We start from the raw sequence: 27,520 nt of genomic DNA on the forward strand, positions 1-27,520 counted from the left end.
CACCCAGTGCAATCGAAACCACGTAAACCCAACGAACGCGAGTGTTTTAGACCACCTGCAAACCAGAAACAACCACCATTGTACATAATTTACACGAACAATTTTGCAACGACAACAACACAGGAACAACAACAACAAAGGACGCCGCGCTGAAAGAGAGAAGTTGACATAACTGCAAAAAGTAAATTGTATTTAACAGTGGTGGCCATATAACTAAAGCTCGGATTGTAATATTGGCAACGAAAAAATCGCAGTGGGAGTGGCCCAATTGCAAAAACGATGTTGTTTTGTTGAGACTATTGCCAAAAAGCCACCAAAAGTTCAACTGAAAAAGGTAATACATGTACTGTTATTTATTTGTGTTCGTGCGTGTGTGAGTGTGGGCGTACTACGAATAACAGTTAATTGAGCACTCATCGATTTTTTAGCCCCTTTATTGTGGCTGTTAGGAAAAAAAAGGCAACTTAAATTCATTTCACCTCACGAACCGATCGCCAGATAAAATAAAAAGAAAAAATAGATGAAAAAAAGAAAAAACTGTCGGAAAAGTTGCCAGCCATCGTCATTAAGTTGATTTGCTACCGCCGCTGATGCTGCGATTTAATTTACCTGGCATTTGGATTGCTTTCGAGAGCTCCAGTTTCCCATTCCACCGCATTCCACCTGGGCTTTTCGTCTCTCGTCCCTCATCTCACGACTTTGATTTTCGTTTCGTTTCCCATCCAGCGGCCGATTTTCCTGCCCGCCGAAAAATCGCCATATCGCTTTCGTTTTCACATTCGACGGCGCTATAATGGCTTTTTGCTTTTGGTCCGCGACCTAGGGTCGCATTGCCCCGCCTCCCTGCGCCCGCCCGCCCAGCAAAGCACCTGACTAATTAGTGTTGAGTTATTAACTTGATAATTATCGCTGGCCACGAGCGAGGTGCAACACTGGAGTTCTGGAGCGCAGATTAACTTCCGTAGCACTAAAACATTTCTAGAGATCATTTTCAATGGTTTCTTATTGTACAACATGAATTAAAGTATGTCTAGAAAAGAATGTCATAGAAACTATTTCATTTATATACAAGCATATATTACAAGCATTTCAAAGTAATCCACTTTTCCCAACCAAAGTTGAAGTAGCTTGGAAGAAAAGTATGATATCTTAATCTTAAAGTGAAATTACGGAAGTTGCACTGTATCTGTGCCTTGCAGTGACTAAGAAATAACTTGGATATCTTTGAGGTCTTTTCGTTAAACTCGTTTGGAACCCCATATATCGAAATACTGAAAACGAACGAAAAGAAACAAACTCAGTAATTCGAGCTTGTCGCTGACTAAAGCTTCGCTTTGTTTATGGAAATATATATGTGATCATAATCAAGCTTTTGGAACCGAAGTCACACATAAATCGCTGCGCATTCAAACGTATCGATGCGACTATCGTTTCCCATCAATGGTTCTTGGTAGAAAAACTTCAAAATCATTTGCATTTCAGTAGCGTGTAGAAGACCCTCGCCTTCTAATGACTCGATTGATTTCCATTTTGGGCAACCTTACTCCTCGTTTGTGTAATGCCGGAAGTTGAAACGACTTTTGTCGTAACTTCTTGTGTTGATTATAGATAATAATCGAACACTGCTTCCAGTAGAAAGAAGAACGTCTGCCAAATGGTCGGTGGCCAGCTCAAACAGCTGCCATTAGCCGCAGTCACGCTGTCTGGCAGTCCAGCCCATACATCAATTATGTACTCCTTTGGCCAGGCAATTGCCTCCAACCCCCGTCCAGGAACCACCCATTTCCACCAACTCCCACTACCACTCCCACTCCCACTTGCATTTCACATGAAATGTGGCATGCCTAACCCAACCAGATGATTCATCATAAACGTGGCATAGGCAGTTTATGCAGATTCCTTACCTTTATGCCAGCCAATTGGTTGTAACACATTTTCATTTATGCTCTGCTCTCGCTCCCAAACTTCTCCCTCTCACATTTTTCCATAATTTCCTGGCCGAAGAGTGCGCCTGCGCATTGGAAAATCGCTTTTCCTGAGCGGCAACTCGACCGCCGCGAGGTGTGTTGAATTTTGTTATCTTCAGGGTTGGGCTAGTCGTTCAATTGGGCTGCTATTTTGACCTGCTCCTTGAAACTCCTGGATTCAGTATGAATATATATGTTTGGCACGTTTATAGCTCTATTTGAAAGTAAGCCCATGAAATAGAGATGGATTTTAAGAGCTTTTTAAAGTCGCTACACTTTCCAGATCTAATGCCGCTTTGTTTGGAAATTGTTACCGTCTTGTTAATTCAATTCCACACACTTTCTTCTGCCGGACACTGAAACTATATCCATTTCGCTGCGCATCGCATGTCCAGCTGTGTCAGCTTCTTTGGAATTCTTTGATCTTTCGGAACTGGCGGTCCGTAGATAATTTTTGTGGTGCGATTATATTGCGTGCCTGCTGACTGACCGCTCGTACATCATTAGCTCATCTGTGGGGGATTGTTAGCTAATGGCCGATACTGCAACTGCATTAATAATATAATAATGTATCTACGTATACGCTGTTTGTTTTGTGTCATTAACCTCGGAACGGAACGGAACGGGTTTCCTGCGCTCGCAGCTGGAAAATCGCTTGACTCTAATCTGCATAGAATGCGGATCGTCTTGGAACACTTAACTTCTCCCGCACGAGAGAAACCAGTTAACCAATTGGTCAATGGCCAATAGTGGGCCAAATGCGATTGCTTGTATTTTAGTGGGTTTTTCGGGCGCATGCGTGACCGATCGACAGTTTGGCTATGTGTACTGTTTACTTTTTGGTTTATTGATCGGCGGCCGCACGATTCGATACTCTGTCCCTCTTATCAGCACGCACACCAAGGCGCCACATTCATATGTGCAGCTAACGCGCCGGATCTAGTCATGGGCTCTGTGTCACGGAGCTGGAGCAGTTGGCTGGCTATCAGCACGAGCACGCTGCTCCAGTTTTCTGCCTGTGCTCGGTCGGGCTCTCCGCCTCGCGCTGAATATGGCTCTCTGAATACCCTGTATTTGACTTGAATACCGTATCAGTGGGTGGATTGTTTGCTGAGTGGCTTGGAAAAGGAAAAATGCGCACTCTAAAAAAAAATTCTAAATCAATTTGAATAACTATGTAAGCAAAGTAATTAATCTGAATGTGTATATCAAGAAAAGTACTTTTTAACATCAGGAGAGATATAAGATGAATGTATGAGCTAGTGCTTTTAAGCAAGTTCAACTGACTAATATAATGAGAAATTATATTATTATATAAATTCTAGTCATTTTCCTCTTACTCCATTATGTTGAAAATACATAAATGGTTTTTCCATTTTGAAATTGCAGCTAGATGGGCTAATAATTATTTAATTTTAGCCGTTGTTTTAAACATCCGTGTATGAACATTTGGTATAATTGTAATTTTGAACATCCGTGTATGAATATTTGGTATAATTTAATAACTTCCTTAAAATATTGTAATTTTGAACATCCGTGTATGAATTATTAGTGTAATTAAATAACTTGCTCCAAATATTGTAATTTTGAACATCTGTGTATGAATATTGGGTGTAATTGAATAAGTTCCTCCAAATATTGTAATTTTTGTACAGAATTAAACTAAAATTGGGCCATTGGCGTGGCTAGCCCTTCGTGACTGGAAGAGTTGGCCCACTGTGTGCATTTGGCTCGGGGGTAGATGCCTCTGCCGCTGCCGCTGCCTCTGCCACCGCCGCTGCTTTATGCTGCGCAGCAAGTAGCAAGTAGCAAGCAGCAAGCAGCGCCAGCATAGCAGCAGGCGGAGTGAGCGGCGAGCCGAGCCGAGCGCCCAAATGAGTTACAAAGCAGCGCCACACATCGACGGTCGACTGTGCCTGCTCACTTTGCTCACTTTGCTCGGTGGCTGAGTGGCTCGTGGTTCGTGTTGGTTCGTAGTTGGGTCGGAAATCGCCTTATCGTGTGTGTGTATCCCACTGCGGAATCGAATTTGGTGGCATATACACATATAAACAGTTCTATATTCAAGTGCGTGAAACAATATATATAAACATAACGCGGTTATGATTTAGCAATTGTTTTGCTTTTCATATTCACGCGACTAATTACGAAATCGATAAGTGAGCGCCTTGGGAAAACTCACCACACCCACTCAAAGGCCAGAATCTCCAGCAGCTCTCTCCGGGCTTGAGTTTCCCATTTCCCACATTTCACATTTCCCACTTCCAGCAGTGCGTATATAGAGTGCATTTCGAAATAGTTATTATGTGGAGCCATTGAGCTGCAAGTGAATATTTTGTTCAACCAAATTGAATCACTGTTCTCGCCGAAGTGCTCAGCTTTGTGTTTTGTTTCGTGCATTACTTAATTATCAATTGTTTGCGCCTTATCGCTGAAACAAAGCCACAGTATATACTATATAATGGATACAGTCACTCTATGTGCTTCTACAATGGATATTCCTGCTTGGATTGACGGAGATTCATGTTTGCCAAAGGTAAATGCGTTTTTATTTGGCAAATTTTAGCAGCCAAGGCAGCCACAAGTTTGCATTTGTTTTGGAAAATCGATTTTCTGGAGAGAGGTGAGCGCTGCTCTCTTTCCGCCTCTCAGCTGATTGTCAAGGGGGGAAAGGGGACGGTGGGCGTTGGGCGTTAGGCGGTGGGTGGTGGGTGTTAGTGTTCCAGCCCCGTTTCCTTGACACGCTACCTTTAGCCGCAGATACTTTTCTTTGGCGTGCTGTGTGCAATTGATTCCGCACCAAAATGAATCGCCACTGAGTCACTGGCCCACTCACTCTCCGCAAGATGTAGCTTGGAATCCAAGGGGCCATGTCGTGGCCATATCTGCCAGCTGGCGGAAGAGGGTTGTTCCATGCGGCGGACGCGATATGAATATTGGCCACCCTCTGAGCCGGAAAACTTTCAGCCAGGCGAACCCATTTGGCCCTTATTTATTGGTTTTCAGTGCCCATGGAACACCCCCAAAGATTGCAGTCCGATGGCTCACGTTAATTAACCACGTATGCAGTATTTATAGAGTTTCAGTAGCAGTCAGATTGCTTGGCGCACTGGAAAAAACTTTCTGTGCCAGTCTCATATTATATGTATAAGTCAACCGAGCTACCAAAACTAAAATTACCCACTACATACGAATTGTGATTCAGTAATTGGATTGGACTTTAAGTTCTACAGTATTTGTCATATTTGTGAGAGCAGATTGATAAAACAGTACATGAAATGATGAGAATTATTATCTCCTGGTACTATTATCTAAACGTGGAACACAAGAACCTCTTATATACAAGATTCCGAACTAATGAGCAATATGCCTGACATATATTCACTTATTCACATATTCACTTGTCATAATGCCTTAGAATAATGACAAATTGTTTTGGACAAATCCGAATATGGGCGCACCTAGGCTCCATGATACCCACTGTGAGCAAGAATTCAATTGACTGCGAAATAAATTTCATTACTTATGGCTTGCCAAAGACGCATGTAAAGTATTTATAACCCGTACATATGCACTGTGAATAAATGGAGGCCATATATGACAACCCCCAGAGGCGTCGCCCACATGCGAAGTTTGCCGCAGAGATATAATAATAACTCTGAAGCAATACGAGTATATGCAAAGATATCTGAGATATGTGAGTTTCCCCAAGCTTCGCTCTCGTTTCTCCACGAGATGCGACTGCTGCTGTCTTGGGCATATAACGTAAACAGTTTTAAATTACAAAAGTGTTTGCACCCAGATTCCATAGGATATACTCGTATGTTGTTTGGTGTCTCCCTTTACCTGTCTATCTATGAGTTAAGTATGGTGGTTAAGATATCAGAAACGAGTCCACGCTGTCAAGTGTTGTTTGGATATCATCACTCTTACTGTCTGCACAGAGTTTTCATTTATTCGAGAAGAATTTCCCCATCGCAGGCACACCTGCTGGCCATTCATTGATCTGTTTCTGTGTTCTCTTGGCCACATTCAAGATCAATTTGTTGGAATGCCGCACGACATGTGTAGAACCACTTAGTGTTTGTTTTTATGCAACTAATGCAAAGACATTTTCGAATTTGGGTTAAACATGTGTGAATGAAATATTGAATCGCTCCGCAAACATTTAAAAAAAAAAATAAAAGGGGAACACAGGCTGACTTGCCCGGGGGAATCAGTAGTCCGGCGTCTTTGGAGTCCGCCAGCTTTTTTGGAGTCACTTGGCATAGATTGGTAATGCCACTCGAACACTCGAAGACCCACGGGCAGACAGTCCAATGGATAGATAGATGGATGGATGGATAGATGGATGGGGGGCAGGAAACTGGGTCATTTGCCTAGCGTCTGTCTTGTTTAAATACTTGCGTCTGATTTATTGGGGACTTTGTTAAGTTGATTAATCAAATGGACTCGCGAGCCGATTTCGTTTGTTGTTCGCTGCAGTTTTTGGGTATTTTTTCTCACATTTTCATTTAAGTTTCGGTTGCGTTGTCAAATTTATGGGCCTTAAGAGACTTTGCCTGCGTTGATAGCGTGGAATTATGTTGCATAAGCTATGCACAATCTACACCATTGTGTCCGTAGATAACGCTTCATTAGGCTGCTTTCCAAAAATACCTAGAAACCGGAAAGGATCCAAGGAAAACCGCACCTTTTTGTATGAAATCCGCTTAAGTGCGTCGGAGTTTAAGATTCTTTAGGCCCAGAAAACTCAGTGAACCTAAATGACAGTTGAATAACCTAACCTTTTGATTACCATATGAAAAGCCCCTTTTGCATCGTTACTTTTTATGGATTATCTGTTAATTATTGTTATTGACTTTCCCCAAAGCTTCCGTATCTTGCATTTCTTTCTCTTTTCGCTGATTAGCCAGCAACAAACGGAGCCGAAGACGCCGATTTGATGGCTCTTGTCTCGCCAAAGTCAGATAATTGTGGGGGAAGCAAGGTACTTAAAGGTGCCCGATGGGGCTATGTGGGAATCGGAGTTGGGGTTTTTGGGGGCTGCAGAGAGGGCAGTCATTTGGCTGGTATTCCGCGTCACTTTATGGCCGTTGTGCGAACATTTTTCCCATTTGTTTTTTTGTGGTGCCAGTAATGATATACCCAAGACCATGGCATCTCTTTCCTACGAATGTAAATTGAAAATTACTTTGCGGGCTCTTTTTATTAGGTTTTTGGTTTTCTCATTTTTTCGCATGTCTTTCAAAGCGATTACAAAACTTCCACCATTATAATTAATAGCCAAAGTCTTTTCGTCTCCCATGACGCATTGAGACGAACAATTGTATGCTATTTTTGCATTTTGCATAGCTGTAATTGATGATACGCTCCAAGAGCTTACAGAATATTATGCACTGGCCATGGTCCACTTCCGCTCCATTTGGAGCCACTGCGGTGCTTGACTGCAATGGGTCGCTATATATAATATTCTTATATATAGAATGGAACACGAATTCAATGAGCTTTGCTATGTCAAAAAATTGCAAACAATTTAACTGTATTTACAATTGAGATCAGCAAAGGTGAATCAGAAAATTAAGCTCAATCAAAAGGTTCAGCCAATGTCGCCTGAACAATGATTACTTCATTTAAAAGTGTCTTATGATTCCGCTTATATTGTATATTGTTTCTGTTGCCCAACCTCTGTTGAATATTGTTAATAATGCTTCTCAATTCTTGTGTCATTGCAGGTAAGCTACACATTAAACTGAGCGGAAATGCGTGTGCCTCATATGGCCATGGGGAATCGATTGTCAGGCGGTTCAAGGTTGAGGCATCTGTCCCATCTGCCCACATCCGATGGAAGGGTACTAACGAGTGCCCATATCTCTTACGGAATCGCTTTGAATGGAGCGCTGCGTGCTCGAGTGCTTAAAACCCAGCCCAGTGCCTTCAAGAGCTTCGATTGACAGAAAAACTGTGAGACAGCAAGAACTGTAGGGGCCTTGCGTATTACCTATTTAAAGATATCTGTTTTTTCAGTAAATGCGAGCTTCTATAAGTTTGTATATATCCGCCTACAAAACAAAAAAACTGGCATCCTACTGACCACACTTCAATCAGAAACTCCACTCTCTTGACTTACTTTCCAAGTATTTTATTTCCGCCTCGTCATCATCAGTAAACCAAACACTTGTCTCCACTATTCATCGGTGTGCCCAGGGTACAGCCGAACTCCCGTCCAAATTCCGCGGAATTGCTGAGCGGTCCATTGACATCCCATCTCTCCGGTGTGTGCTGCATCAGTGGCATCGAGTCCAGGATGGCCTCCTGGTTGTCCTTTGCCCAGCAGCGCGTTTGTGCAAAGTATATGAAAAAGAGCTGGGTGTTGGTGAAATTCAACTCCGGCAGCGTTTCTTTCGCCAGCAGTGGACGTAGCTTGTGATCCTGCTGCTCCAGCCAAGCCAAATAGGCATTGAAGGCCAAGTTGAGACCGCTGCCGTCGGCCATAATCTCTCTTAGCCTGGTGGCATTGCGAAACTCGCCGGGTTCATTGTACAAGTAACTGCTGTACTGAGACCGCTGGCACTCGCTGGCATTTCGGTAACCAGACATGGTCAGCTCATTCCACTGGGACGTCGCCTGTGGATGATGGTTCCAACCCTCGTCATCGAATGCCTGCACCAATGCACTGGCCAATCGCTGGCCCAATAACGCATATTTCAGTGACTTGGGATAGTAGTAATTGTAGTAGGGAGCCTGCAGCAGACCCCAACCAACCAGGATCGTTTGCTGGCGTGGCGATAAAGCAGCTCGCACCTCGAATGCATCCAGACCGTCTGTATCCTGGCCAAAATCGTTGCCCCTGAGGCCTTCGAACTGCTGATGGGAACGATACTTGAGAGCGATCTCCAAACGGCGCCAGTAGTCTTCCGACTTCTGGAACTGCAAATCGGAGAGGTCCAAACTCTGGTAATCAGGCAGGGAGACTCGATATTGAGACAATCTGGCTCTGGCCGCCCTTCGATCGTTCTCGTCCATCCATTCCACGTGGAACTGCTCCTCGAGTGCCTTGATCACATCGCTGAATACGGCGTCAAGATCATGTTTCGCATTATCGCGCTGTACATGGCGCTGGAACATCTCACCCAAAACTTGGGGAAAGAGACGTTGCGTCACCTGGACGCATTGGCGGCCACGTTGTGAAGGTGCTTCCTCCGGCGGCTGATTGAGTTCGTTCAGGGCCACGTATATGATGTAGCCACCAACGGTGATGCGATTATTGGCCTTAACAGTCCTCACCACATGTTTCACGTATTCCGGAGAACGGAGATAGACCTGGGATGGGTACTGACTCTCTAGGATGACCTCAATCAACATTTTGAAGTCCAAGTGATTGCCCATCTCGCTGGTGAGCTCGGTCAGGGTCATTCCCACTTTCTGGCGCCGTAGACGCTCTTGACCAGTTCGCGGACGTGCACCGTACATTTGGGCCTGCATGGCGGGTGGCAACTCCTCCTCTGGCTTCTGAATATCCTGCTCTCCCATTTGTTTGCACAGCTCAAACTCGAAACGGATGATATCTCCGGCGAATCTAGCCGCCTCGCCGGTATCCATGCCAAACCAATCACGAAAGTTCTCCGTCACCTGCTGCTGCACCTGCTCATAGACCTCATCTCGCACTTGTGCTCCTCGCGTGGCCAAGGCATTGCAGTGTTCCGCTGGAATAATGGTCAGCTTGGGCTCACCAAAGTAGATGCTATTCCCCTTCATGGTCTGCAGATTGAGATCAATTTCCAGACCCAAAAGTATATCCAATCCGTAGTTCCTTCTCAGTTCACCCAGTGTTTGTACCCACTGACGATTGTGCTGCCAGTTGGAGTTGGGAACGTTGCGTAATCCTCCATTATCCTTGAGAATCTTCATGAGGAAACGACGTCTCTCACTGGCATTTGCCTCCACTGCGACGCAGGATTCGTAGAAAGCTCGCACTTTTCGTACATTCGTCATGCTGGGTCCACTATATCCGTTGGGATGATGTTGCGGTGGCAGTGGCTGTGTGAGGAGCTGTTGCAATTGCTCCGAGATTTTGGACTCCATCAGTTGCTGGGCAGTGGACAACTCATCCGGACGAAGCTGGCGCTTGTGATAGCGGCCCCACTGACCGCAGGCGTACTCGAAGAAATCCGTACAGGGATCGACGCTCAGGTTCATATACTTTTGCACATCTGTAGCTATTTTTTGGCGCACCAGTTGCTCCTCACGCGAGTCTGGGAAGTTTCCACTCATCTGCATGCGATTCATATGGTTCTGTCGGCCTTCAGTCACATGGCAAAGTTGGATTTCAAAGAGGATCAGCACATCGAGCAGATAGCCCAACCAAGCGCTTTTGGTAGCTCTCATCTTGGCGTTGAAAAATCGACTGAACTGTTGTGGTGTGGAGGCTTGATAATACGCGAATCGGAAGCTTCTCCTGGCTGGGCTTGAACCTGGGAGAACTGGGTCAAGTTTGCTCTCAGTCCCTGGGGGTTATCGCACCCATTGAGGCACTGGGATCTCTCTGGGATCCGCGAGAGAAGTAAACAAACTCGGCCTCGACAACCGAGAACTTGGCATTGACAGCAAAACAACACCATTCGCTTGGTGACAAGGTTCTCCTGCTATCAAGCTAGCAAATGTTGTAATCCATTGGCCCGAGAAGGTTTACAATTTCTCCCAGACAGGGAAGCATTTCCGATGTGTAGTATAGACTGCCAGCATCAGTAAATCAAAACGATTTATAAATGTAGATTATTCTAAGCAGACAACAATTATTGTTTACATATGCAGTTTATTCAACGTTAGTTGTTAGAAGCTAGTTTTCCTAAAAGCCAATGTTTCACAACAACACAAATGCTACTATTTATTCAATAAGTGAAATGCAGTATATTTTAGAGTAATTTTAAAACCAATTATTGCTAGTATATGATGCACTTGGTTGCAGGATTCATGGGTGATCCGATGGGGCACCGAAACTCACTCGCAAACTCCGCTGAGTTTCGCAAAGGTCCGTTTACGAGCAGGCGCGTCCAGGTGTGATTCTGTCGAGCACTGTAGAGATATCCTTCTGGAGTTCCTTGATCATCCCTGGCACGAAACTCCTCCAGACTGCAATGCTGCTGGGCATAGGCTAGGAAGAAGAGAGCCGTGTTTGAGTAGTTAAGATCTGGCAGGGTTTCCTTGGTCAGCTTGGTGAAGTCGTTGTTGGGCTCCTGGAAACCCAGCCAGCTTAGATACGCCCGAAAGGCGACATTGATGGCTGCACTGTCCGTGATCAGTTGCGTGGTAGCACTTGCATTCGGCCTCAAATAATTGTCCACCTGGCGGGCAAAGCAATTGCTGCGAATGTGATACTGCCAGGCTGTTTGACCATCCCAATTATCCCGTTCGAGCAAACCCACCGACCAATGTGGATCATCGAAAGCCATCACCAACTGTTGCGCCAGCTTCATGCCCAATGTGGCGTAGCGGATGGCATGGCCATAGTGAGGATCATAGGCTGGTGGCTGCAGCAGTGCCAATCCCATATCCAAACGTCGCTGAACTGGTCTCAGTCGCACCCTGGCCTCATAGGCCTCCACGGGATCGCCGGGAGCGGGCACAAACTCCTCAAAGAGGCGATTGTTTCTTTGGGACTGAACCACGCCCAAGAGCTGGCGAAGATTTTGCCAATAATTGCCGCGTTCCAGCTGCAGTTTGAGGATCACTGGACGCTCGTAAGTGGGCAGCTGCAGCTTTAGGTTCCTTAGTTTTTCCTGACCCACCCGCTGGCTGCCCTCCACCAACCATTCTGCACCCAAACTTTGTCTCAGAGCCGTCTTTAATGTATCATATAGGTTGTCCAAATGCACTCTGCTATCTTCAGCTCCAAACTGGCGGGCATACAATTCCCCCAATGCCGTTGGCAGTAGTTCTTTGGTGCGTTCCAAGCACGCCCGTTTCCTCAACTGTGGGCGATCGTCTAGAGGAAAATTCAGAGCAGACACCGCACGGTACATTATATAGTTTGCCACTAGACTTATGTTGTGGGCACCAACAGTGCGCTTAAGTTGGCGATAATATTCCGGTGCTGCCATGTAAACGGGTTTGTAGATATCCTGGCCAAAACTGGCCCTCACATATGCTTCCAAATCTAGTTCAAACGAATTCGAGAACTCACGCAACGTTTTGCGGGTGTAGTTGGCCAGGTAGAGCTGCTCTTCCGCATCCCAGGATTCAAAGGATCCACCTTTCATGCCGCCACATAGTTCGTGCTCGAAACTGAGGATGTCGGCAGCCAGACGAGCGGCTTCCTCATGGCCCAATGCCAGCCAAGACTTTAGTTCGGCTGCCACTCGCTGCTCGAGGGGTTCGTAAATGGAGTCGCGAATATCCGAGCGATTCCGGGTGCACAGCTCGGCTGGAATCAACGTGCTGGGTTCGCTCAAATACAAGCTGTTCTCATTTACATTGCCATAGTTATAACCCACTCGGAGTCCAATCAGAATGTCCATACCATAGCGGAGCCTTAAAGCACCGAGCACGCTAAGCCAATTGTAATCGTGGTGATGCACTGCCCATTGGGAACCGGGAACAGCGGGAAATCCTCCATTCTGGCTGATGAACTCGCTGAGGAACTGCTGCTGCTGCTGGCCTTGATGAGCCTGTGCCGCTACGCAGGACTTGAATAGCTCCCTGGCCTGTCGCACTATGACGCTATCTTCTCTCCTCACCGCCTCCTCCACGAGCAGCAGAAGCTCCCGATCCGTTTGCTGCTGCAGTTGCTCCTGTGGCGTTAGTGCTGACTTCCAGTTGCCGCAGGCATAGGCGTAGAAATCCACACAGGGATCGATGCTTTTGTTCACATGACTGCCCATTTCATGAGCCTTCGAACGTCGCACCGTCTGTTCCGATTGGTAGATCCGCTGGAAAGGCGGCGGTACATCCTCGCCAGAAGCCAAGGCATTGAGCTGGAGGTGTGGCAGCCAGAGCAGCCATAAAATTACTGTCGTCCAACACGGGTCCGACATGCTGCCGGAGCTCGGTGAAGCTATCGACTGCCTTCGCCACTCGCAATCGCATTCCAGCTGCCGAGCGTCCGAGTTGATATGACCAAGGGTCAGTTGGGGTTATCGGACATCCAGAGAGTGAAGCGGGCAGAGAAAGAGATTCGCTTCCAGAAACTGATTGGAATGTTGTAAGCGCTTCTGTAATGCAGGAATTATTTGAGTCATTTCAAACTTGGGTGCTCTTTAAAGTACATTATAGGAAAAGTTTAAGGTTCGGTGATAAAAATCACAATCAAACGCTTGACAGGTGCAACAAATGCTTTTATTTCGTAACTTCGTATAATAGATACATATTAGGGATATGGATGGATAATGTTCCTCTTAGTAGAGCGTGCACTTAAAGCGAGCGTTCAGCTTATCCTCCCTGGAGCAACCGAAGGCATTGGCGAACTGTTGGGAATTGGATAGCGCCGTGTTAATCCGCAGCTGCTCGGGAAGCTCATCGAACCGCTCCACCGATTCCGGATAGTCGGTGCAGTACAGCTGCGCATAGCCCAGATAGAAGATCTGATTGTGGTCATGATCGAGGAGTGGCAGACGTTCCCTTTGATATATAACCGGTGTTTCGGCGGCATTCTTTAGCCACTGTTGGTAGGCGCGATACGCGATGTCCAGGGCACCATTATCGGCTACAATTCTACGCAACAGATCCTTGTCCTGCACGGGCTTACCCTTGTACTCCACAAAGATGGCGTACTGCTCCTGGAAACACTGGGTGCGGCGGGAGTACGAACTCTCCGAGGTGTGATCCCACCAGTTGTTCTGATAACCATAGGCATCGTAACGCCTGCCCACGCCATCGAATCCGTGGAGCATTTGGCGAGCGAGGAGCACACCCAAGGTGGCGTACTTCAAGGCATTGGGATAGGCGGGATCCCAGAAGAATCTTGCCTGCAGGAATGTGATCGGCACCTGGATGCGATTCTTCTGGATCTCGTAGTGTGGCAGCTTGTACACTTCATCTTCGGTCACCGGTTCGGCCATCAACTTGGCCAGACCGCGTTGTGTCTTCCACTGGAGAACACTCACCAAGTTCGGGTAAAAGTGATCCACGTGCAGATTAAGTCCGTGCATCTGGCGAATCAACTTGTTGTCATCGTGGGTCCGGAAGTGCAGCTTCAAAGCCTCCAGCTTGGTGATGGCCTTCTGTCTGGTCTCCAATGTCAGCCAGAGCAAACGCTCCGAGGCCTGCAGATCCTCGCGAAAGACTCGCTTAATATCCGACCACGTCGATTGCAACTCATTGATCATCTGCATGTGGTTGAAGTTGCGATGGAACAGACTCTCCAGCTGATGGGGGAAGTATTGCTGCGCCAACTGGACACACCAAATATCAGCTCTCTGGGACGTTGGCACTCGTGCGGTATCCAACGCTTCCAATGCCTTCCACATGGTATAGTTGGCCAGCTGCAGCTTGGGTGTTTCCCTTATCACATCCACCAGATTGGACATATAATCCTCGGGTGTCTCATACACATCCATGTACAGGTTTTCGTTGAATATCAACTGCAAATACCGCGTCACATCCACATAGCTACCATAGGCAGCCTTCATCTCAGCGGCGGTCCTTTGCCGAGTGGTTTGCGCCAAGGTGAGCGCAGGATTGTGTGGCAATCCCTTGGCCAGTTGCTGCTCGATTTGGACGACTTGGCTGGCCACCTGCTGCCTCCAAAGCTCCGATTGTTCCGGGAAATACACTTTAAGCTTATCTTCGATTGCACGCTCGTACAGCTCCCGAGTGCCATCGTAGTGGGGATGGACGTAGTGACGCCGTGACATGGGAAACTGGGGCGCACCGATCTTCAAGCGATGCATATTCTCCTCCTTGTAGTCGAGTATCACCTCCAGTCCTATGAAAATGTCCACGCCCAACTTGCGCTTCAGATTGGCCACCACCTGCAGCCAATCGTACTCGTACTGATACCACGAGGCAACGCGAATCTCTGGCCAACCGCCTCGGAAATCCGTCACATTTTGCAGCGTATTTAAGGCAGATCGCGTGTCATTCGTTTGAAGGCGGCATGAGCCATAGAAGTACTTCAACTGACGATCGGCACTGTTCTCAGCTCCCCTTGTCGCACTCTTGAGCATATCGGCGCTCTTTCGGATATACAGCTCCTGGAGCTCCTCCAGGTAGTTGGTCCGTGTCTTCAGCTTTCGAGCGGGATGCAAACGCGGCCAATTGGCGCAGGCATAGTTGTAGAAACTATTGCAAGCCTGCTCCTTCTCATCGCCCATGTACGCCTTGATGTGAGCCGCCTTGGCCAGTCGCAGGATGTCGATCGAATAGTTGGCGGCCAAAGGATGAGGCACTGAAGCATCGATGGTGCTTATGGAAAGCAGGATGGCTCCCAGCAGGAGTCCAAGCGGTTGGAAGGCCATTATCTACGGCAATACTACTACTACTTTTTCCGTGTGATTCGAATGATTGCCGAAACGAAACTGAGCGGGAATCGAGTGATGCGTCGATTTTTGAATTGAAGCGAGGCTTATCGTCACCAGCACCGCCGCTTGATTGGTTAATTAGTTCCATTAACCGTTGCAGTGAATTTGCTCAGCCTCCTCCTCTCAATTACGCCACTGACCTAATATTCTTAAATTCTAATTTGAGTGCTCATTTTCCTACAATTCTCCCACTCTCGCCTCTGATAATCGCGTTCTGTGGGCTGTATTCGCACTTGACCCTCAAGGTAGCCGCACTCCGAGCTCCAAGTCTTATATGTATATATACATTTATATAGTTAATGAGCTAATGGCTTTTCCGACTCATCATCATCCTGTAGCGTATAATTAAAAGTTGTTTGTGCTCACAGAGTCTTGCTGTGCATTTACTAATTTTTGCCCCCCTCCCATCTTCTTCCTCTAATTGCAGATTGAAATTTTCCTCAAGCTAGATTTCTAAATACATTTTAACCACGGAAATTGACTAGAAATTGCCAGCTAGCAATCATCACCAGACAACGGCCATCAAGGAAACTTCACACACGGTAAGGAATTTACTTTCTTCTAAGCGGTCATGTTAATAGTGCAATTTCCTGGGTTATTTGGATTCATTCTTTACAATTTTCTATGTATCTTCAGTGTTGTTACTAACACTTAATTTTAAAACAAATTGGACGCATCTGTAAGTCGTATATCATAGTATAAGTTTAAGTATTCTGCACTCGTAAATCATAATGCCAAAGTGGCATTTTTGGAACAAAGCCAAGTTAAAGTGCCATAACTTACTGCACTGTCATCCGTTTGGGTTCCATTTAATGTTTGCAAACAAACTCGCTTTCAAAGTTCCGTTTATTATTTGCAATGGCGCTTTGAGAACTTGTCACTTTCTAGTTCGAATAAATAATGTAGTATTTGCAACAACTACGACTTAGTCACTATGTTAATACTCGATGTGTCCGCCTAACCAGCGGTGGTCTTAAGTGCTTGTCCGCTGAGACGACGGTCAAGTTCGACGGCATCCAAGGAGATGTTGTACTTGACATGATAACCATTGTTATCCGCCACATAGGTGGCCGTTTCCACATACACATAGTTGTTATCCTTGATGGGAAAAACGTACGAAGAGGTTCGTTTGCCGGTGATGATCAGTTCGGGTTCCTCGCCAGATTCCTCGGACGAATCCTTGATCTCCCCCTTCTCATCTCGCTGTTGGTTGGCTTCCCTAATGCTGGAAAGGGAAAATCTTGTAATAGGAAAATCAAAATGGTTGTCAATCAAATACTCACTGAAATTCGTAAAGCACTTTGGTGGAGGCATAGTTTTGATCGATATAAAAGGCAAAGAATACAAACACCAACAGGCACTGAAAACATTTTCAAATACTTATTCTTACACAGTTGTTTTGTTTTAAGAGGACTTTGACTCACCGTAGTAACTCTGATCATTCTAATTTAAGCTGCTTTGTGGCACTGAATGAACGGAATCCCAGATGAGATGACGATATTTATTTGTTTTGTATTCTTGCAGTAGTTGCAATCTATACTACGGAACTAGTAAAACCGGTCCGTAACATTGCAACTGAGAGTTTTCGACCTGGCGATTCGCACCATTTATTCTTCGGACAGATATAGAGAGAGATATTTATGATATTTCAGATTTTGCTAATTTTTTTTCTGATTTCTCTGATGTGCTGTCGGCAAACGCCCCAAAACGGGTTTCCTCCATTGCTATTGGATGCTGTGTCTATTGACTGGATTTAATAATTGCCCCCAGCAATGCTGATTGACAGTAATTGCCTCTATTGGAGCTTCTAGTCTTTGGGGGGTCTGAGTGTGACTGTGTCATCGGGGCTTTGTGGAAAAGCCCTGGAAAATCTTGTGTTAAAGAATTGTTTTCAAAAAGAAATTTCCCAAATAAATGAGTTCTTAGATCGTCAGATTTATTATGTTATTATTTAATTGTTAAATTCCATTAGTTAAATTCCTTAAATTTTAAAAAATCAAGATCCTTTGCAAACAATTTTTAAATCAGTAATACTAAAGGTATCCTCTTAGCCCAAGACTGTGAGTATTTTCAGGAGCTGCGAACTCAACCGAGTTCCGATACCCAAAGGAGTGGGTTGGCACTCCACCGGAAGATTAGGCACATGTCCCCCATATGTTCCTTTGTTAACCGGAGTTGCAGTTGAAGTGGAAATCGGTGCTAGTGTGGGTAGGGGTACCACTGGCCTGCCATTAACGACTACAGGTTCAATCGGCGTGCTACTTGGTTGATCTGTTGGCGAGATCAGGGAGTGAACCCTTTCCGAAGGTGCATCCTCCATGGGTGTGCATAATTTGGAATTTGCTGGCGGCTCGACAGAGTCCGTTGATGGGTTTAAAAATGACAGGCTGATGCCAAACGCATTGGCAAATGCCACACAGCCAAGTAGAAGGACTAGAATCTAGAATATGTGAAGGGTATTGGTAGTTATTGTAACGTTATGAAATCCGGTTCGAATGGATACTAACACTCTGTTGCATTTTTGATGTGATACTGAAACTATATGACTGTGACAGCTCGTTTTATATTGAACGCCTTGTTAGTTAGTAATTCATAAAATTACCCATTCATATATATAGCAAATGAAAACGGGTTCAGTGTTATGACGCATGGCGAGTGACGTTTAATAGAGTCAACACTGAATTTTTCTTGGTATCTATAAGGAATTTATTTAATATTTTGTAACTTATAAATCTCGAATTGTTCTTCTTATTTATCCCACTTGAGTTTTAACTAACGATTTAAGTGTTTTGGCATCTAATCGTGATCCAATACCGTCGGGCAGAGTTTCGCAATCATCCTGAGTTTGGTCCTCCGTTTCCAAGAGGTTGTTTCCGGTTGTTGTTGATGTGGAAGTTGGCTTCAGAGTTGGTAGTGCTACGAGTTTTTTAATTGGAATTGTATTGGGTACAATATCATCCAACCTTTCTTTAAGTATTCCCACTGCCTTTGGGGCGAAAGGAATTAATTCCCTAATACCGCTTTGAGGTACATTACTTTGACCATCTTCACTGCCAACTTGAATTGGGCCTAAAGTGGAAGTGGGCTTAAGTGTTGGTAGAGGTACGACCACTCTCTCAATTTTATCGGGTATTTTATCAATGTTAGTGTTGATTTCCGTGGAACTTAAAGAGGAGCTGGGAGCCAGAGTGGGAAGGGGTACAGTATTTCTGGTACTGGCCACTCCAGGAGAATTGGTACTTTGCAGCAGTTCATTTGGCTCTAAACTCGTAGTTTCAACGGGATTGCACTGTTTAATTCTCGATGTTGCCTGCTTGGACGAAGGCGGCTCATAGTTATCATTGGAAGATGGTCTATTTGAGGCCGTTAGGAAGAGTTGGCTTAGACCACCACTAGCATTTACAACGGCGATCCAGCCAAGCAGCGCGAATGTGATCTATAGTAGTTGAAACCATTAGTGCTATTTATTAATGCAATCCGGTTTAATTGGCTACTTACACTTAGTTGCATATTCGATCGGATACTGAAGCTCGATCTCGCTAGCAGTCAGTTTTTATATCGAATGCCCAGTTAGTGAGTTTCCCATTTAGATAGGAATTGAATGAAAACGAGTTTAAATTGTTAAATCCGTTTTGCTTTATTCAATCAACTTAGAATTTTTCTTGGTATCATTAACGATTTTCTTGCATTAATTTATTATTGAAGGAAAATTATATAAATGTTATTTAATGAATTTTATGCTTTACTCAGCTATCCCCCTTCATGTTAGTTTTTGTAACCAGTGTTTGCAAAGTTCTCGCGTTCAACCGAGATCCAATACCCTCAGGAATGGGTTCGCAATCATCCAGACTTTTATCAACTAACTTTACGTCTTTGCCAGAAGTTGTTCTTGATTCCGGGTTAACTGATCCGCCTTTGGGAGTAATGCCTAGTCCTTTTTGCTCTGAACTCGAAGGATCGATGGGTTTGCAGGGTTTCAAACTTGGTTTCTCCTCCTTGGACGACGACGCATCCTTTTTAACATTAGTTGATGGGGTTTTTGATGCCAGTTGACTTGGGTTTAGTGAACTTGCAACGGCCACACAGACCAGGAGCAATAATATAATCTATATGGAATACATTTATTAACACTTTATCACAATCCGAGTTACTTGAAAACCTACCCGCAGCTGCATTTTCGATTGGATACTAAAACTTGAACCGCATGGCACTGGCTTTTATATTGAACTTTTAATGCTAATAAGTTTCCCCTTTAGATTATTATTAAAAACTGGTTTAGATTACTGCATAGATTACAGCACATACAAAGAAAATGTATTTTACATGTTATTTTAAATGTTATTACATTTTATAAAAAAAAAATAAAAACTAGAATTCTTTGAATTTTTGCTCTTTTTACATTAGGAGTTGATTGGTCTGTTTTCTTTTGTTTCCCACGTTTATATTTTATAGATTTCGAAATTTTTGTACTTTTCTGTGCATAGATATTCTTGATTTGTATCCAGGTGACATTTCCATTGAAGTTGTATGTGAAACCTCACAGCATTAGTTTTCATAGAGATGCCGTTGAGCTATCGATCTATGTATATAAGCAGCAAAAATGGATAATGCTTTAATATTTTCTATAATGTAGATCTGAGCGCGACACTTTCAATCGAATTAATTTTCACGTTGTTACCAATACGTAAATGTTTAGATCCAATTGGTTTTACATTAAAAGTAGTGCTACTTAATAGTTCAAACACTTCCTGTTTAGGTAGCCAATTATAAACTCGATACAATTTTCAGATAAAACTTTAAACCTAAGACTTTTTAACCGAGCGTTTTTAGTACAGGTACACTGAGATTTATATGAAACAGGTATGTAAGGTTTTGATTATAAGTTGTTGGGTCAGTCGTTGAACCCTTGGTATTCGAATCCTTAAATGAAACCGATTGCTTGGTTGTAAGGCCACACGTGTTATGGATGATTAAAAGCGCAAGGAACAGAAATAATTTCTAAAACGAAAAGATTGATCATCTTAATATTGGCTTTCTTAACTTTTAACTACACACTTTTGCACTTACACTCGGTAGCATTTTTATGTTGATACTGAGGCTCAATCTGAATAAAGTTCAGTTTATATAGATCCGACTTAGGATCCCAAATACGATACTGTTGATTAATTCTGGATAGCGTGTGAAAGCATTTGATCAGATAATAGAATGTGCATCTAATCACGAATAGTAAACTCAAGTCAAGACGATTTGTGGACACATATGTGTATTAAAATGTTACGAAGTATTATAAGAAATATAATTATTGTGTAGATCTATAGGAATTAGTCGATTAATAATAATTATATATAAATTAATTTTTTTGATTTGCTTTCGATTTATGTAGAATTTATGCAAGGATCTTAAGTAGAGTTGCGCTTAGTCTTGGTCCAATGGACTCTGGTTCGCAGTTTTCGTCAATAACTGGATTACATAAGATGGTTGTATCTTCTGCATTAGATGGATCACTGGTGGCTTCAACTTCAACTGGTAAAACCTTAGAGTAGTTATCCTTTGGTGGTTCTTGCCTCAGAATAGTCAGAAGCTTTTGAAGTCTCGCTTTTGACTTCAAAATATCTTGTCCAGTGATGGCATTCAAATCGTTATCCTTTTCACCGTTCTTGATGACATCTTGGGACCAGTCATATGAAGCATATAAGTCCTTGTCCGATACGAACTTGGGATCTGAGCTGGTCACGTCCTGGGTATCCGAAGTGCCGACGCCCCAACTTAATCGCAGTAATACAACCAGGCATACAAGGAGTGTGCACAATATAAACTGAAAGCAAAAGACATTATTACGGGTATTATCTAGGTATTATCTAGGATTAAAGGGGTTAAACGACTTGAGTACTTACAATCGCTCGCATGTTCAGTTCTCTTCTGTTATGAAATTCCACTTGGCAGACAGTTTTATATCGACGTGGCGCTGGTCGTTAGTAATGCATAAAATTACCCAGGTAGACAATTCATATCGTTCGCATATCGTACACTTTTTATAGTGGGGATAGCGTCCAGCACTTTTGTATGGGCGTTTTTTGAATTGGGAAAATCTATTTTAGACCAGGCATCATTAATTTGTTCTATACTTATAGCTGTGAATGATATTTTCTCACGACGACTACGACTTTCTGGCCTATTACAGTAGTCCAGTTCTTAAAGCTGATTCATTCGCAGGGAATTTTGAATAAATTTGATAAAGATAAGCTACCAACCGATGTAATTGATTGCAACGAGAAGTGCGACAAACATCACTTCTTGGTAATTGCCGCCCTCGAATGGCACACTTCATGACTCATTAGTTTTACTATGACTAGTGGTACTATGTCTACTAGTTACTTGTACTGGTTAAAGCCTGTTCTGAATGTAAACAAACGAAGCACGTTTTTTATACTCTTTCAACGGGCATCACAATTTCGTTTATTGGTTTACCAACAAACGAGTCGACTAGAATGTACATATATCATTTCTTTGACTCTACACACTATTGATGCAATTGAAATACTACCTATTACAGTTTTCTATACCCCAAAATAGTGGGACTCCCATGTATAATCGCAATAGAATACCCTAGTTTCCACTTATTATACCCGTTACTCGTAGAGTAAAAGGGTATACTAGATTCGTTGAAAAGTATGTAACAGGCAGAAGGAAGGGTTTCCGACCATATAAAGTATATATATTCTTGATCAGGACCAATAGCCAAGTCGATATGACCATGTCCGTCTGTCCGTCTGTCCGTCTGTCCGTCTGTCTGTCCGTCCGTATGAACGCTGTGATCTCAGGAACTACAAAAGCTAGAAAGTTGAGATTAAGCATACAGACTCCAGAGACATAGACGCAGCGCAAGTTTGTCGATTCATGTTGCCACGCCCACTCTAACGCCCACAAACCGCCCAAAACTGCCACGCCCACACTTTTGATATTTTTTCATTTTTGTATTGGTCTTGTAAATTTCTATTGATTTGCCAAAAAACTTTTTGCCACGCCCACTCTAACGCCCACAAACCGCCCAAAGCTGCTACGCCCACACTTTTGAAAAATGTTTTGATATTTTTTCATTTTTGTATTAGTCTTGTAAATTTCTATCGATTTGCCAAAAAACTTTTTGCCACGCCCACTATAACGCCTACAAACCGCCAAAAACTGTGTTTAAGACTCTCCTTCTCCCTTCCACTAGCTGAGTAACGGGTATCAGATAGTCGGGGAACTCGACTATAGCGTTCTCTCTTGTTTTTACAATAACATTATGTAAATGGCATTACTTAGTCAGATTCCGGTGTAAAAATTAATTAATGGGTTTGGTTATTTCAATAACATTTTAATTGCAATATTCTTCGGATAAATCACCTATATAAGAAAGCTATATATTCACTTCAGAATAAAACTTTAATAATAAAACGTTTTGGTTAACTTTAATAATTGGTTTTTAATACACGGATCCCATTAATGATAAAAAAAACCAACCATTTATTTGTCACGAAAGGATCTGTCTTTTATTGCGTTTCAAGTTACTGTAATACGTGTCGTTAGATCATTTCTCAGTAAAAGCTATATTCTAGTGGTTACACTGAGGTATTATCTTGTATAACCCAAAGTTAATTGATAAATTTCCTGAGGGTTCATGTGGGACTTTCTCTAACTGCGTTTCAAAGTTATTTAACCCGGTTCGATCATTAGTTTTAGCAGGAACTCCGTTGCCAGTATTCTCAAACTTTAACTGTATTCAATACAAGTGTGTCAATTTGAATACGAAACCAAGTCGCACGATGCTCGTCTAATCAATAAATTGATGTATCAAGATAATTCCAAGGAACTCATACTTGATTACCATAGTTAGTGGACCAGATAAATGGCACTATGCCATAGAATCTATTACAAAACCAGGCGAGCTCGGGATCCACAGCTGTATTGGCTCGAAGATAGAATTATTGAAAGTGGTTGAAAAATCCCCTCCAAACTGGAGCAAAATCGATAAATTCACGTAATGCAATTAAAATCATACAATGGATTTTAGCTTGAAATTTTTTATTATAGCAAGATTAACAATGTGTATAAAGCAACAACAGACTTGGATGCTCTGTAATAGTTTAAAATACTCTTATGTATATAGGAATTATTGACAATTCTAACAGGTATTGCCACACATTTTCAGTTTAAATCACTTAAGGATAATCAGTCGAGATGCTTGTTAAATTATTGGCTTAAACAAATACTTAGGCTAAAATCTTCAGCACCTTGGCTGATAGATTATTGACGGGTTCCGTTGTTAATCCGTTGCCGGCATTGCGGTTTCTGGACAGGAATGTGTGAAGATACTCCAACTCGGCTGATCCCTTGCACAATGTGAAATGCTCCTTTCCAATAGCTTGGGGATCTGATGTGGCGGTACTCCTCGGGAATCGCTTGTGGATGCTACAATCGTCTGCGATTTGCTTATCCAATGTTAAGGGGGCCTGACTTGTCTGGTTGTCTGGCTATCGTGCTAACTAACTGGTTGTTTGATGTTTCTTCTGCCGTCTGGTAATTGTAACTGTAAGTTTGCAGCGCCAAGTGCTTCGGCTTTTATACGATTCTCGGCGAGCGTGGAGCGGGTGCATCCGCCGCCCATGGCACACGACCGCCACTCGCCGGGTCGGTCGCCCGGTCGGTCGCGTTGCGTGGCATGCGGAATTTTCCCATTCAGCAACTGCCATCGAGCGGGCAGTTCAGTTCACAGAAAAAGCACCGAACTCTCCAATTACGGTCTATAAAATTGACACTATATTTAGCCCTTACCGTCATCTCGCAGTGTAGACGCCGCCGGCCGATCCAATTCAGCCTGTAAGCTGGCTTGGATGATACGAAATCGAAAACCAGCTGCTCGCTCGTGCTGATTCACAGCCGTGTTTGCATATGTTTAGTTTCGAATTACATGAGAATTCTCTGCATATTTGTCGATTTTGATTCACACTCGGACTTTGGACAAGCAAGTCATTATTCGTTTAATGAGAAATTATGCTCGATCATCGTGAGTTTGGCTTCATTCAGACATGCTCAAATTTTGCACGAAAGTTCGATGGCGACCATGAATGCGAATGAAGAATATTTACCATTAGTGTTTTGCTCATTATTGAAGGTCATGGACATCCTTGATTTTGCAAAATGTTCTGCGTGTCCTTTGTTACAAGCTGAGGAAAAATTCTAGAAAATTCTCAATAAATTGTTTAATATTTCAAAATATAACTGACCAAAAATGGAAATATGTGAAAAATACCTATAATATAATAATGTTATAATCTAAGATGTTATGCTAAAATAAGTTAATTAAATTGGTTTAAACTGGCAAATTTGTTATGTTCTGATTTCAAAATTTTTCCTCAGTGAACTCCCAATACAAAAATTGTGTGAAAAATTATTTATAATGCAAAACACCCAAGATTACAAATAATTTTCGAGAGGGGATATAAGAGTTGAATCTTTGAAGATCTTCATTTGCTTTTCTTACGCATTTTAGTTTTACAATTATTTGCTTGGTTTTTAGTGTCGCTAAATCAAAATCAAAATTCTAAATTTCAATTATTACAAACTGATAACGTAACTGATAATCGAAGTACTACACTAAAAATGAAAGCAAAGTAAATATTAAAAATATTTTTAATTTCTGTTGTTTGTGTTATGCGAAGCAAACTCACGTGTATCCCCTCTTCAAAATTATTTATTTTCAGACAGAAACTGAAACAGAAACTGAAACAGAAAAAAAGTGTTTTGTGCGCGCCTCTGCCCCACAATCAAAAAAAATATATAAAAAAGTATTGAAAGCAAAAATCAGTAGGCCAGAACTTAAATGCTCTAACCAAAAGACCAAAAGAGATCCCGACGAACGACAAAGAACGACGAGGACGACTGAATCAAAGCAACCACGGTGTGGTCATTTCTGTACCGGTGTGCCGCTGCAGCTCCTGGTGCCGGCATGGGTGCCAATGTGTCGCAGCTGGAGCGGGAGATTGGCTCCGATCTGTTCCCGCCGAATGAGCACTACTTCGGGCTGGTGAACTTTGGGAACACCTGCTACAGCAACTCGGTGCTGCAGGCCCTCTACTTTTGCAAGCCATTTCGCGAGAAGGTCCTCGAGTACAAGGCCAAGAACAAGCGGCCCAAGGAGACGCTGCTCTCCTGTCTGGCGGATCTATTCTACAGCATTGCCACGCAGAAGAAGAAGGTGGGCTCCATTGCGCCCAAGAAGTTCATCACCAGGCTGCGCAAGGAGAAGGAGGAGTTCGATAACTATATGCAGCAGGATGCCCATGAGTTTCTCAATTTCCTGATCAATCACATCAACGAGATCATATTGGCCGAGCGGAATGCAGGACCCAGCAATGGGAATCCAAAGGCCTCGAATCAAGGCGGAAGCACAAGTGCCATGGCCAGCAGCATAGCTAGCAAGTCCAGTTCAACGTCCAACTCGAATTCCAACTCCAATTCGACGACAAACTCAAATGGGAACAGTAGCAACTCGACGGGATCACTGAATGCCACCACAAGTGTACTGGATGCCAGTGGCAGTCTTACGGCCACCACAACGCCCATAATCTCAGGAAATGGAACAGGAAGCAATGGGGCCAACTCGGAGCCCACCTGGGTGCACGAGATCTTTCAGGGCATACTCACGTCGGAGACGAGATGCCTCAACTGCGAGACGGTGAGCAGCAAGGATGAGAATTTCTTTGACCTCCAGGTGGACGTGGACCAGAACACCTCGATTACGCACTGCCTGCGGTGCTTCAGCAACACGGAGACCCTGTGCTCGGACAACAAGTTCAAGTGCGACAATTGCTGCAGCTACCAGGAGGCGCAGAAGAGGATGCGGGTGAAGAAGTTGCCCATGATCCTGGCCCTGCATCTCAAGCGCTTCAAGTACATGGAGCAGTTCAACAGGCACATCAAGGTCTCGCATCGCGTTGTCTTCCCACTGGAACTACGACTCTTCAACACCTCCGATGATGCCGTGAATCCCGATCGACTCTACGACCTGACCGCTGTGGTCATCCACTGCGGTTCCGGACCGAATCGTGGCCATTATATATCGATTGTGAAGAGCCACGGACTGTGGCTGCTATTCGACGATGATATGGTGGACAAAATCGAGGCTTCCACCATCGAGGACTTCTACGGCCTGACCTCCGACATACACAAGTCCTCGGAAACGGGCTACATACTGTTCTATCAGTCGCGGGACTGCACCTAATCCCTACTACGCTGTCGCCCCGTTAGAAGTTAAGTTGAAAGTTTCCAATCTCCTGTGCGCAGCAATGCCCAAAATTGTATGTCTTTTTACTATCTAACCACGCATCATAATACCACACAGCTAATAGCTATCAATAAAGATGATCAATACAGCAAACGATTGGTCTAGGTCAGTGAGCCTTGATGTTGATGGTGGCTGTCAGGGCCAGAATCTCTGTGGCGGTTCACTCAACCCACACTCAATCAATAAACAACTTGGGGGGCTTGCCGGTGCGCACGTAAACAAATGTGCGATTTCCCGTGCCAAAGCGGTTTCATTGTGGCTCCAAGCTGCTAACTTGATAACTTGCTAACTTGGTAACTTACGAGACTCGACGCGACGCTGGCTAATCGCTTAGGTAACCGGCGACCGATGAATTTCATCAGAAATCCCCGCATCAAATCGTTGGGAGGGTCGCGAGCCACCGAGGGAACTCACCACCGGTCGGTCACACAGGTGGACAGGTGGTTTGCCGCCAATAATTGCCCACCTTTTGGTCACTTGACTTAATCGCGGGGTCGACGGATCCGCATCGTCGCAACACTTAGTCACGTCGCCATGTGAGCAGCACGTGAGGCATATGCAATATTGGTCAATGGTGTGGGAAATATGCAAATACTATGGGATTTGCAGCATAAATCAAGTGTACAATTGTCTAGGATTTTAAGAAGAGTTACTCAACCGGTTAGAACTACACATTGGAGTGACACATCGCCAGTATATGCCCACTTTTT

The 27,520-nt window shown here is 43.9% G+C and overlaps 10 protein-coding genes across 11 annotated transcripts in view; 2 read left to right on the forward strand and 8 right to left on the reverse strand.

Moving 5' to 3' along the window:
* The first annotated feature begins 309 nt into the window (after positions 1 to 309).
* Positions 310 to 26,903, forward strand: LOC6537811 (ubiquitin carboxyl-terminal hydrolase 12). The gene is made up of 3 exons (XM_002098316.3): positions 310 to 334; positions 15,912 to 16,026; positions 25,228 to 26,903. Exon 3 carries the CDS (start codon positions 25,473 to 25,475, stop codon positions 26,745 to 26,747), a length of 1,275 nt encoding a protein of 424 aa, XP_002098352.2. The 5' UTR covers positions 310 to 334; positions 15,912 to 16,026; positions 25,228 to 25,472; the 3' UTR covers positions 26,748 to 26,903.
* On the reverse strand, positions 8,094 to 10,489 carry LOC6537807 (endothelin-converting enzyme homolog). The gene has a single exon (XM_002098312.4). It carries the CDS (start codon positions 10,353 to 10,355, stop codon positions 8,130 to 8,132), a length of 2,226 nt encoding a protein of 741 aa, XP_002098348.1. The 5' UTR covers positions 10,356 to 10,489; the 3' UTR covers positions 8,094 to 8,129.
* LOC6537808 (neprilysin-4) lies at positions 10,763 to 13,159 on the reverse strand. The gene has a single exon (XM_002098313.3). The coding sequence runs from the start codon at positions 12,998 to 13,000 to the stop codon at positions 10,910 to 10,912; it is 2,091 nt and encodes a 696-aa protein (XP_002098349.1). The 5' UTR covers positions 13,001 to 13,159; the 3' UTR covers positions 10,763 to 10,909.
* On the reverse strand, positions 13,280 to 15,486 carry LOC6537809 (neprilysin-1). Its single transcript, XM_002098314.3, has one exon. The coding sequence runs from the start codon at positions 15,419 to 15,421 to the stop codon at positions 13,361 to 13,363; it is 2,061 nt and encodes a 686-aa protein (XP_002098350.1). The 5' UTR covers positions 15,422 to 15,486; the 3' UTR covers positions 13,280 to 13,360.
* The window catches only part of LOC6537812, a 29,216-nt gene continuing 17,607 nt past the window's right edge, over positions 15,912 to 27,520 (forward strand). Inside the window, exon 1 of the mRNA XM_015193043.3 lies at positions 15,912 to 16,026. The gene's annotated coding sequence lies outside the window, so the exon portion shown is untranslated. The remainder of the gene's footprint in view (positions 16,027 to 27,520) is intronic.
* LOC6537810 lies at positions 16,313 to 17,243 on the reverse strand. The gene is made up of 3 exons (XM_002098315.4): positions 16,909 to 17,243; positions 16,768 to 16,844; positions 16,313 to 16,709 (listed from the first exon to the last, which is right to left on the reverse strand). The coding sequence occupies exons 1-3, from the start codon at positions 16,924 to 16,926 to the stop codon at positions 16,442 to 16,444; spliced, it is 363 nt and encodes a 120-aa protein (XP_002098351.1). The 5' UTR covers positions 16,927 to 17,243; the 3' UTR covers positions 16,313 to 16,441.
* Positions 17,400 to 18,077, reverse strand: LOC26535121. Its single transcript, XM_015193045.2, has 2 exons — positions 17,992 to 18,077; positions 17,400 to 17,924 (listed from the first exon to the last, which is right to left on the reverse strand). The coding sequence occupies exons 1-2, from the start codon at positions 18,001 to 18,003 to the stop codon at positions 17,532 to 17,534; spliced, it is 405 nt and encodes a 134-aa protein (XP_015048531.1). The 5' UTR covers positions 18,004 to 18,077; the 3' UTR covers positions 17,400 to 17,531.
* LOC26535270 lies at positions 18,122 to 19,086 on the reverse strand. Its single transcript, XM_015193046.3, has 2 exons — positions 18,983 to 19,086; positions 18,122 to 18,920 (listed from the first exon to the last, which is right to left on the reverse strand). The coding sequence occupies exons 1-2, from the start codon at positions 18,992 to 18,994 to the stop codon at positions 18,237 to 18,239; spliced, it is 696 nt and encodes a 231-aa protein (XP_015048532.1). The 5' UTR covers positions 18,995 to 19,086; the 3' UTR covers positions 18,122 to 18,236.
* On the reverse strand, positions 19,103 to 19,782 carry LOC26535913. The gene is made up of 2 exons (XM_015193047.3): positions 19,648 to 19,782; positions 19,103 to 19,590 (listed from the first exon to the last, which is right to left on the reverse strand). Exons 1-2 carry the CDS (start codon positions 19,657 to 19,659, stop codon positions 19,231 to 19,233), a joined length of 372 nt encoding a protein of 123 aa, XP_015048533.1. The 5' UTR covers positions 19,660 to 19,782; the 3' UTR covers positions 19,103 to 19,230.
* On the reverse strand, positions 20,731 to 22,148 carry LOC26535715. Of its 2 annotated transcripts, XM_039376170.2 has the most exons (3): positions 21,637 to 22,148; positions 21,379 to 21,573; positions 20,731 to 21,299 (listed from the first exon to the last, which is right to left on the reverse strand). In XM_039376170.2, the coding sequence occupies exons 2-3, from the start codon at positions 21,388 to 21,390 to the stop codon at positions 20,871 to 20,873; spliced, it is 441 nt and encodes a 146-aa protein (XP_039232104.1). In that variant the 5' UTR covers positions 21,391 to 21,573; positions 21,637 to 22,148; the 3' UTR covers positions 20,731 to 20,870. The 2 variants fall into 2 exon arrangements, with proteins under 2 accessions (XP_039232104.1, XP_015048534.1); XM_015193048.3 differs by having other exon boundaries at positions 21,379 to 22,148.

This window comes from Drosophila yakuba, chromosome 3R (genome assembly GCF_016746365.2).
Source record: "Drosophila yakuba strain Tai18E2 chromosome 3R, Prin_Dyak_Tai18E2_2.1, whole genome shotgun sequence".
Lineage (NCBI taxonomy): Eukaryota > Metazoa > Arthropoda > Insecta > Diptera > Drosophilidae > Drosophila > Drosophila yakuba.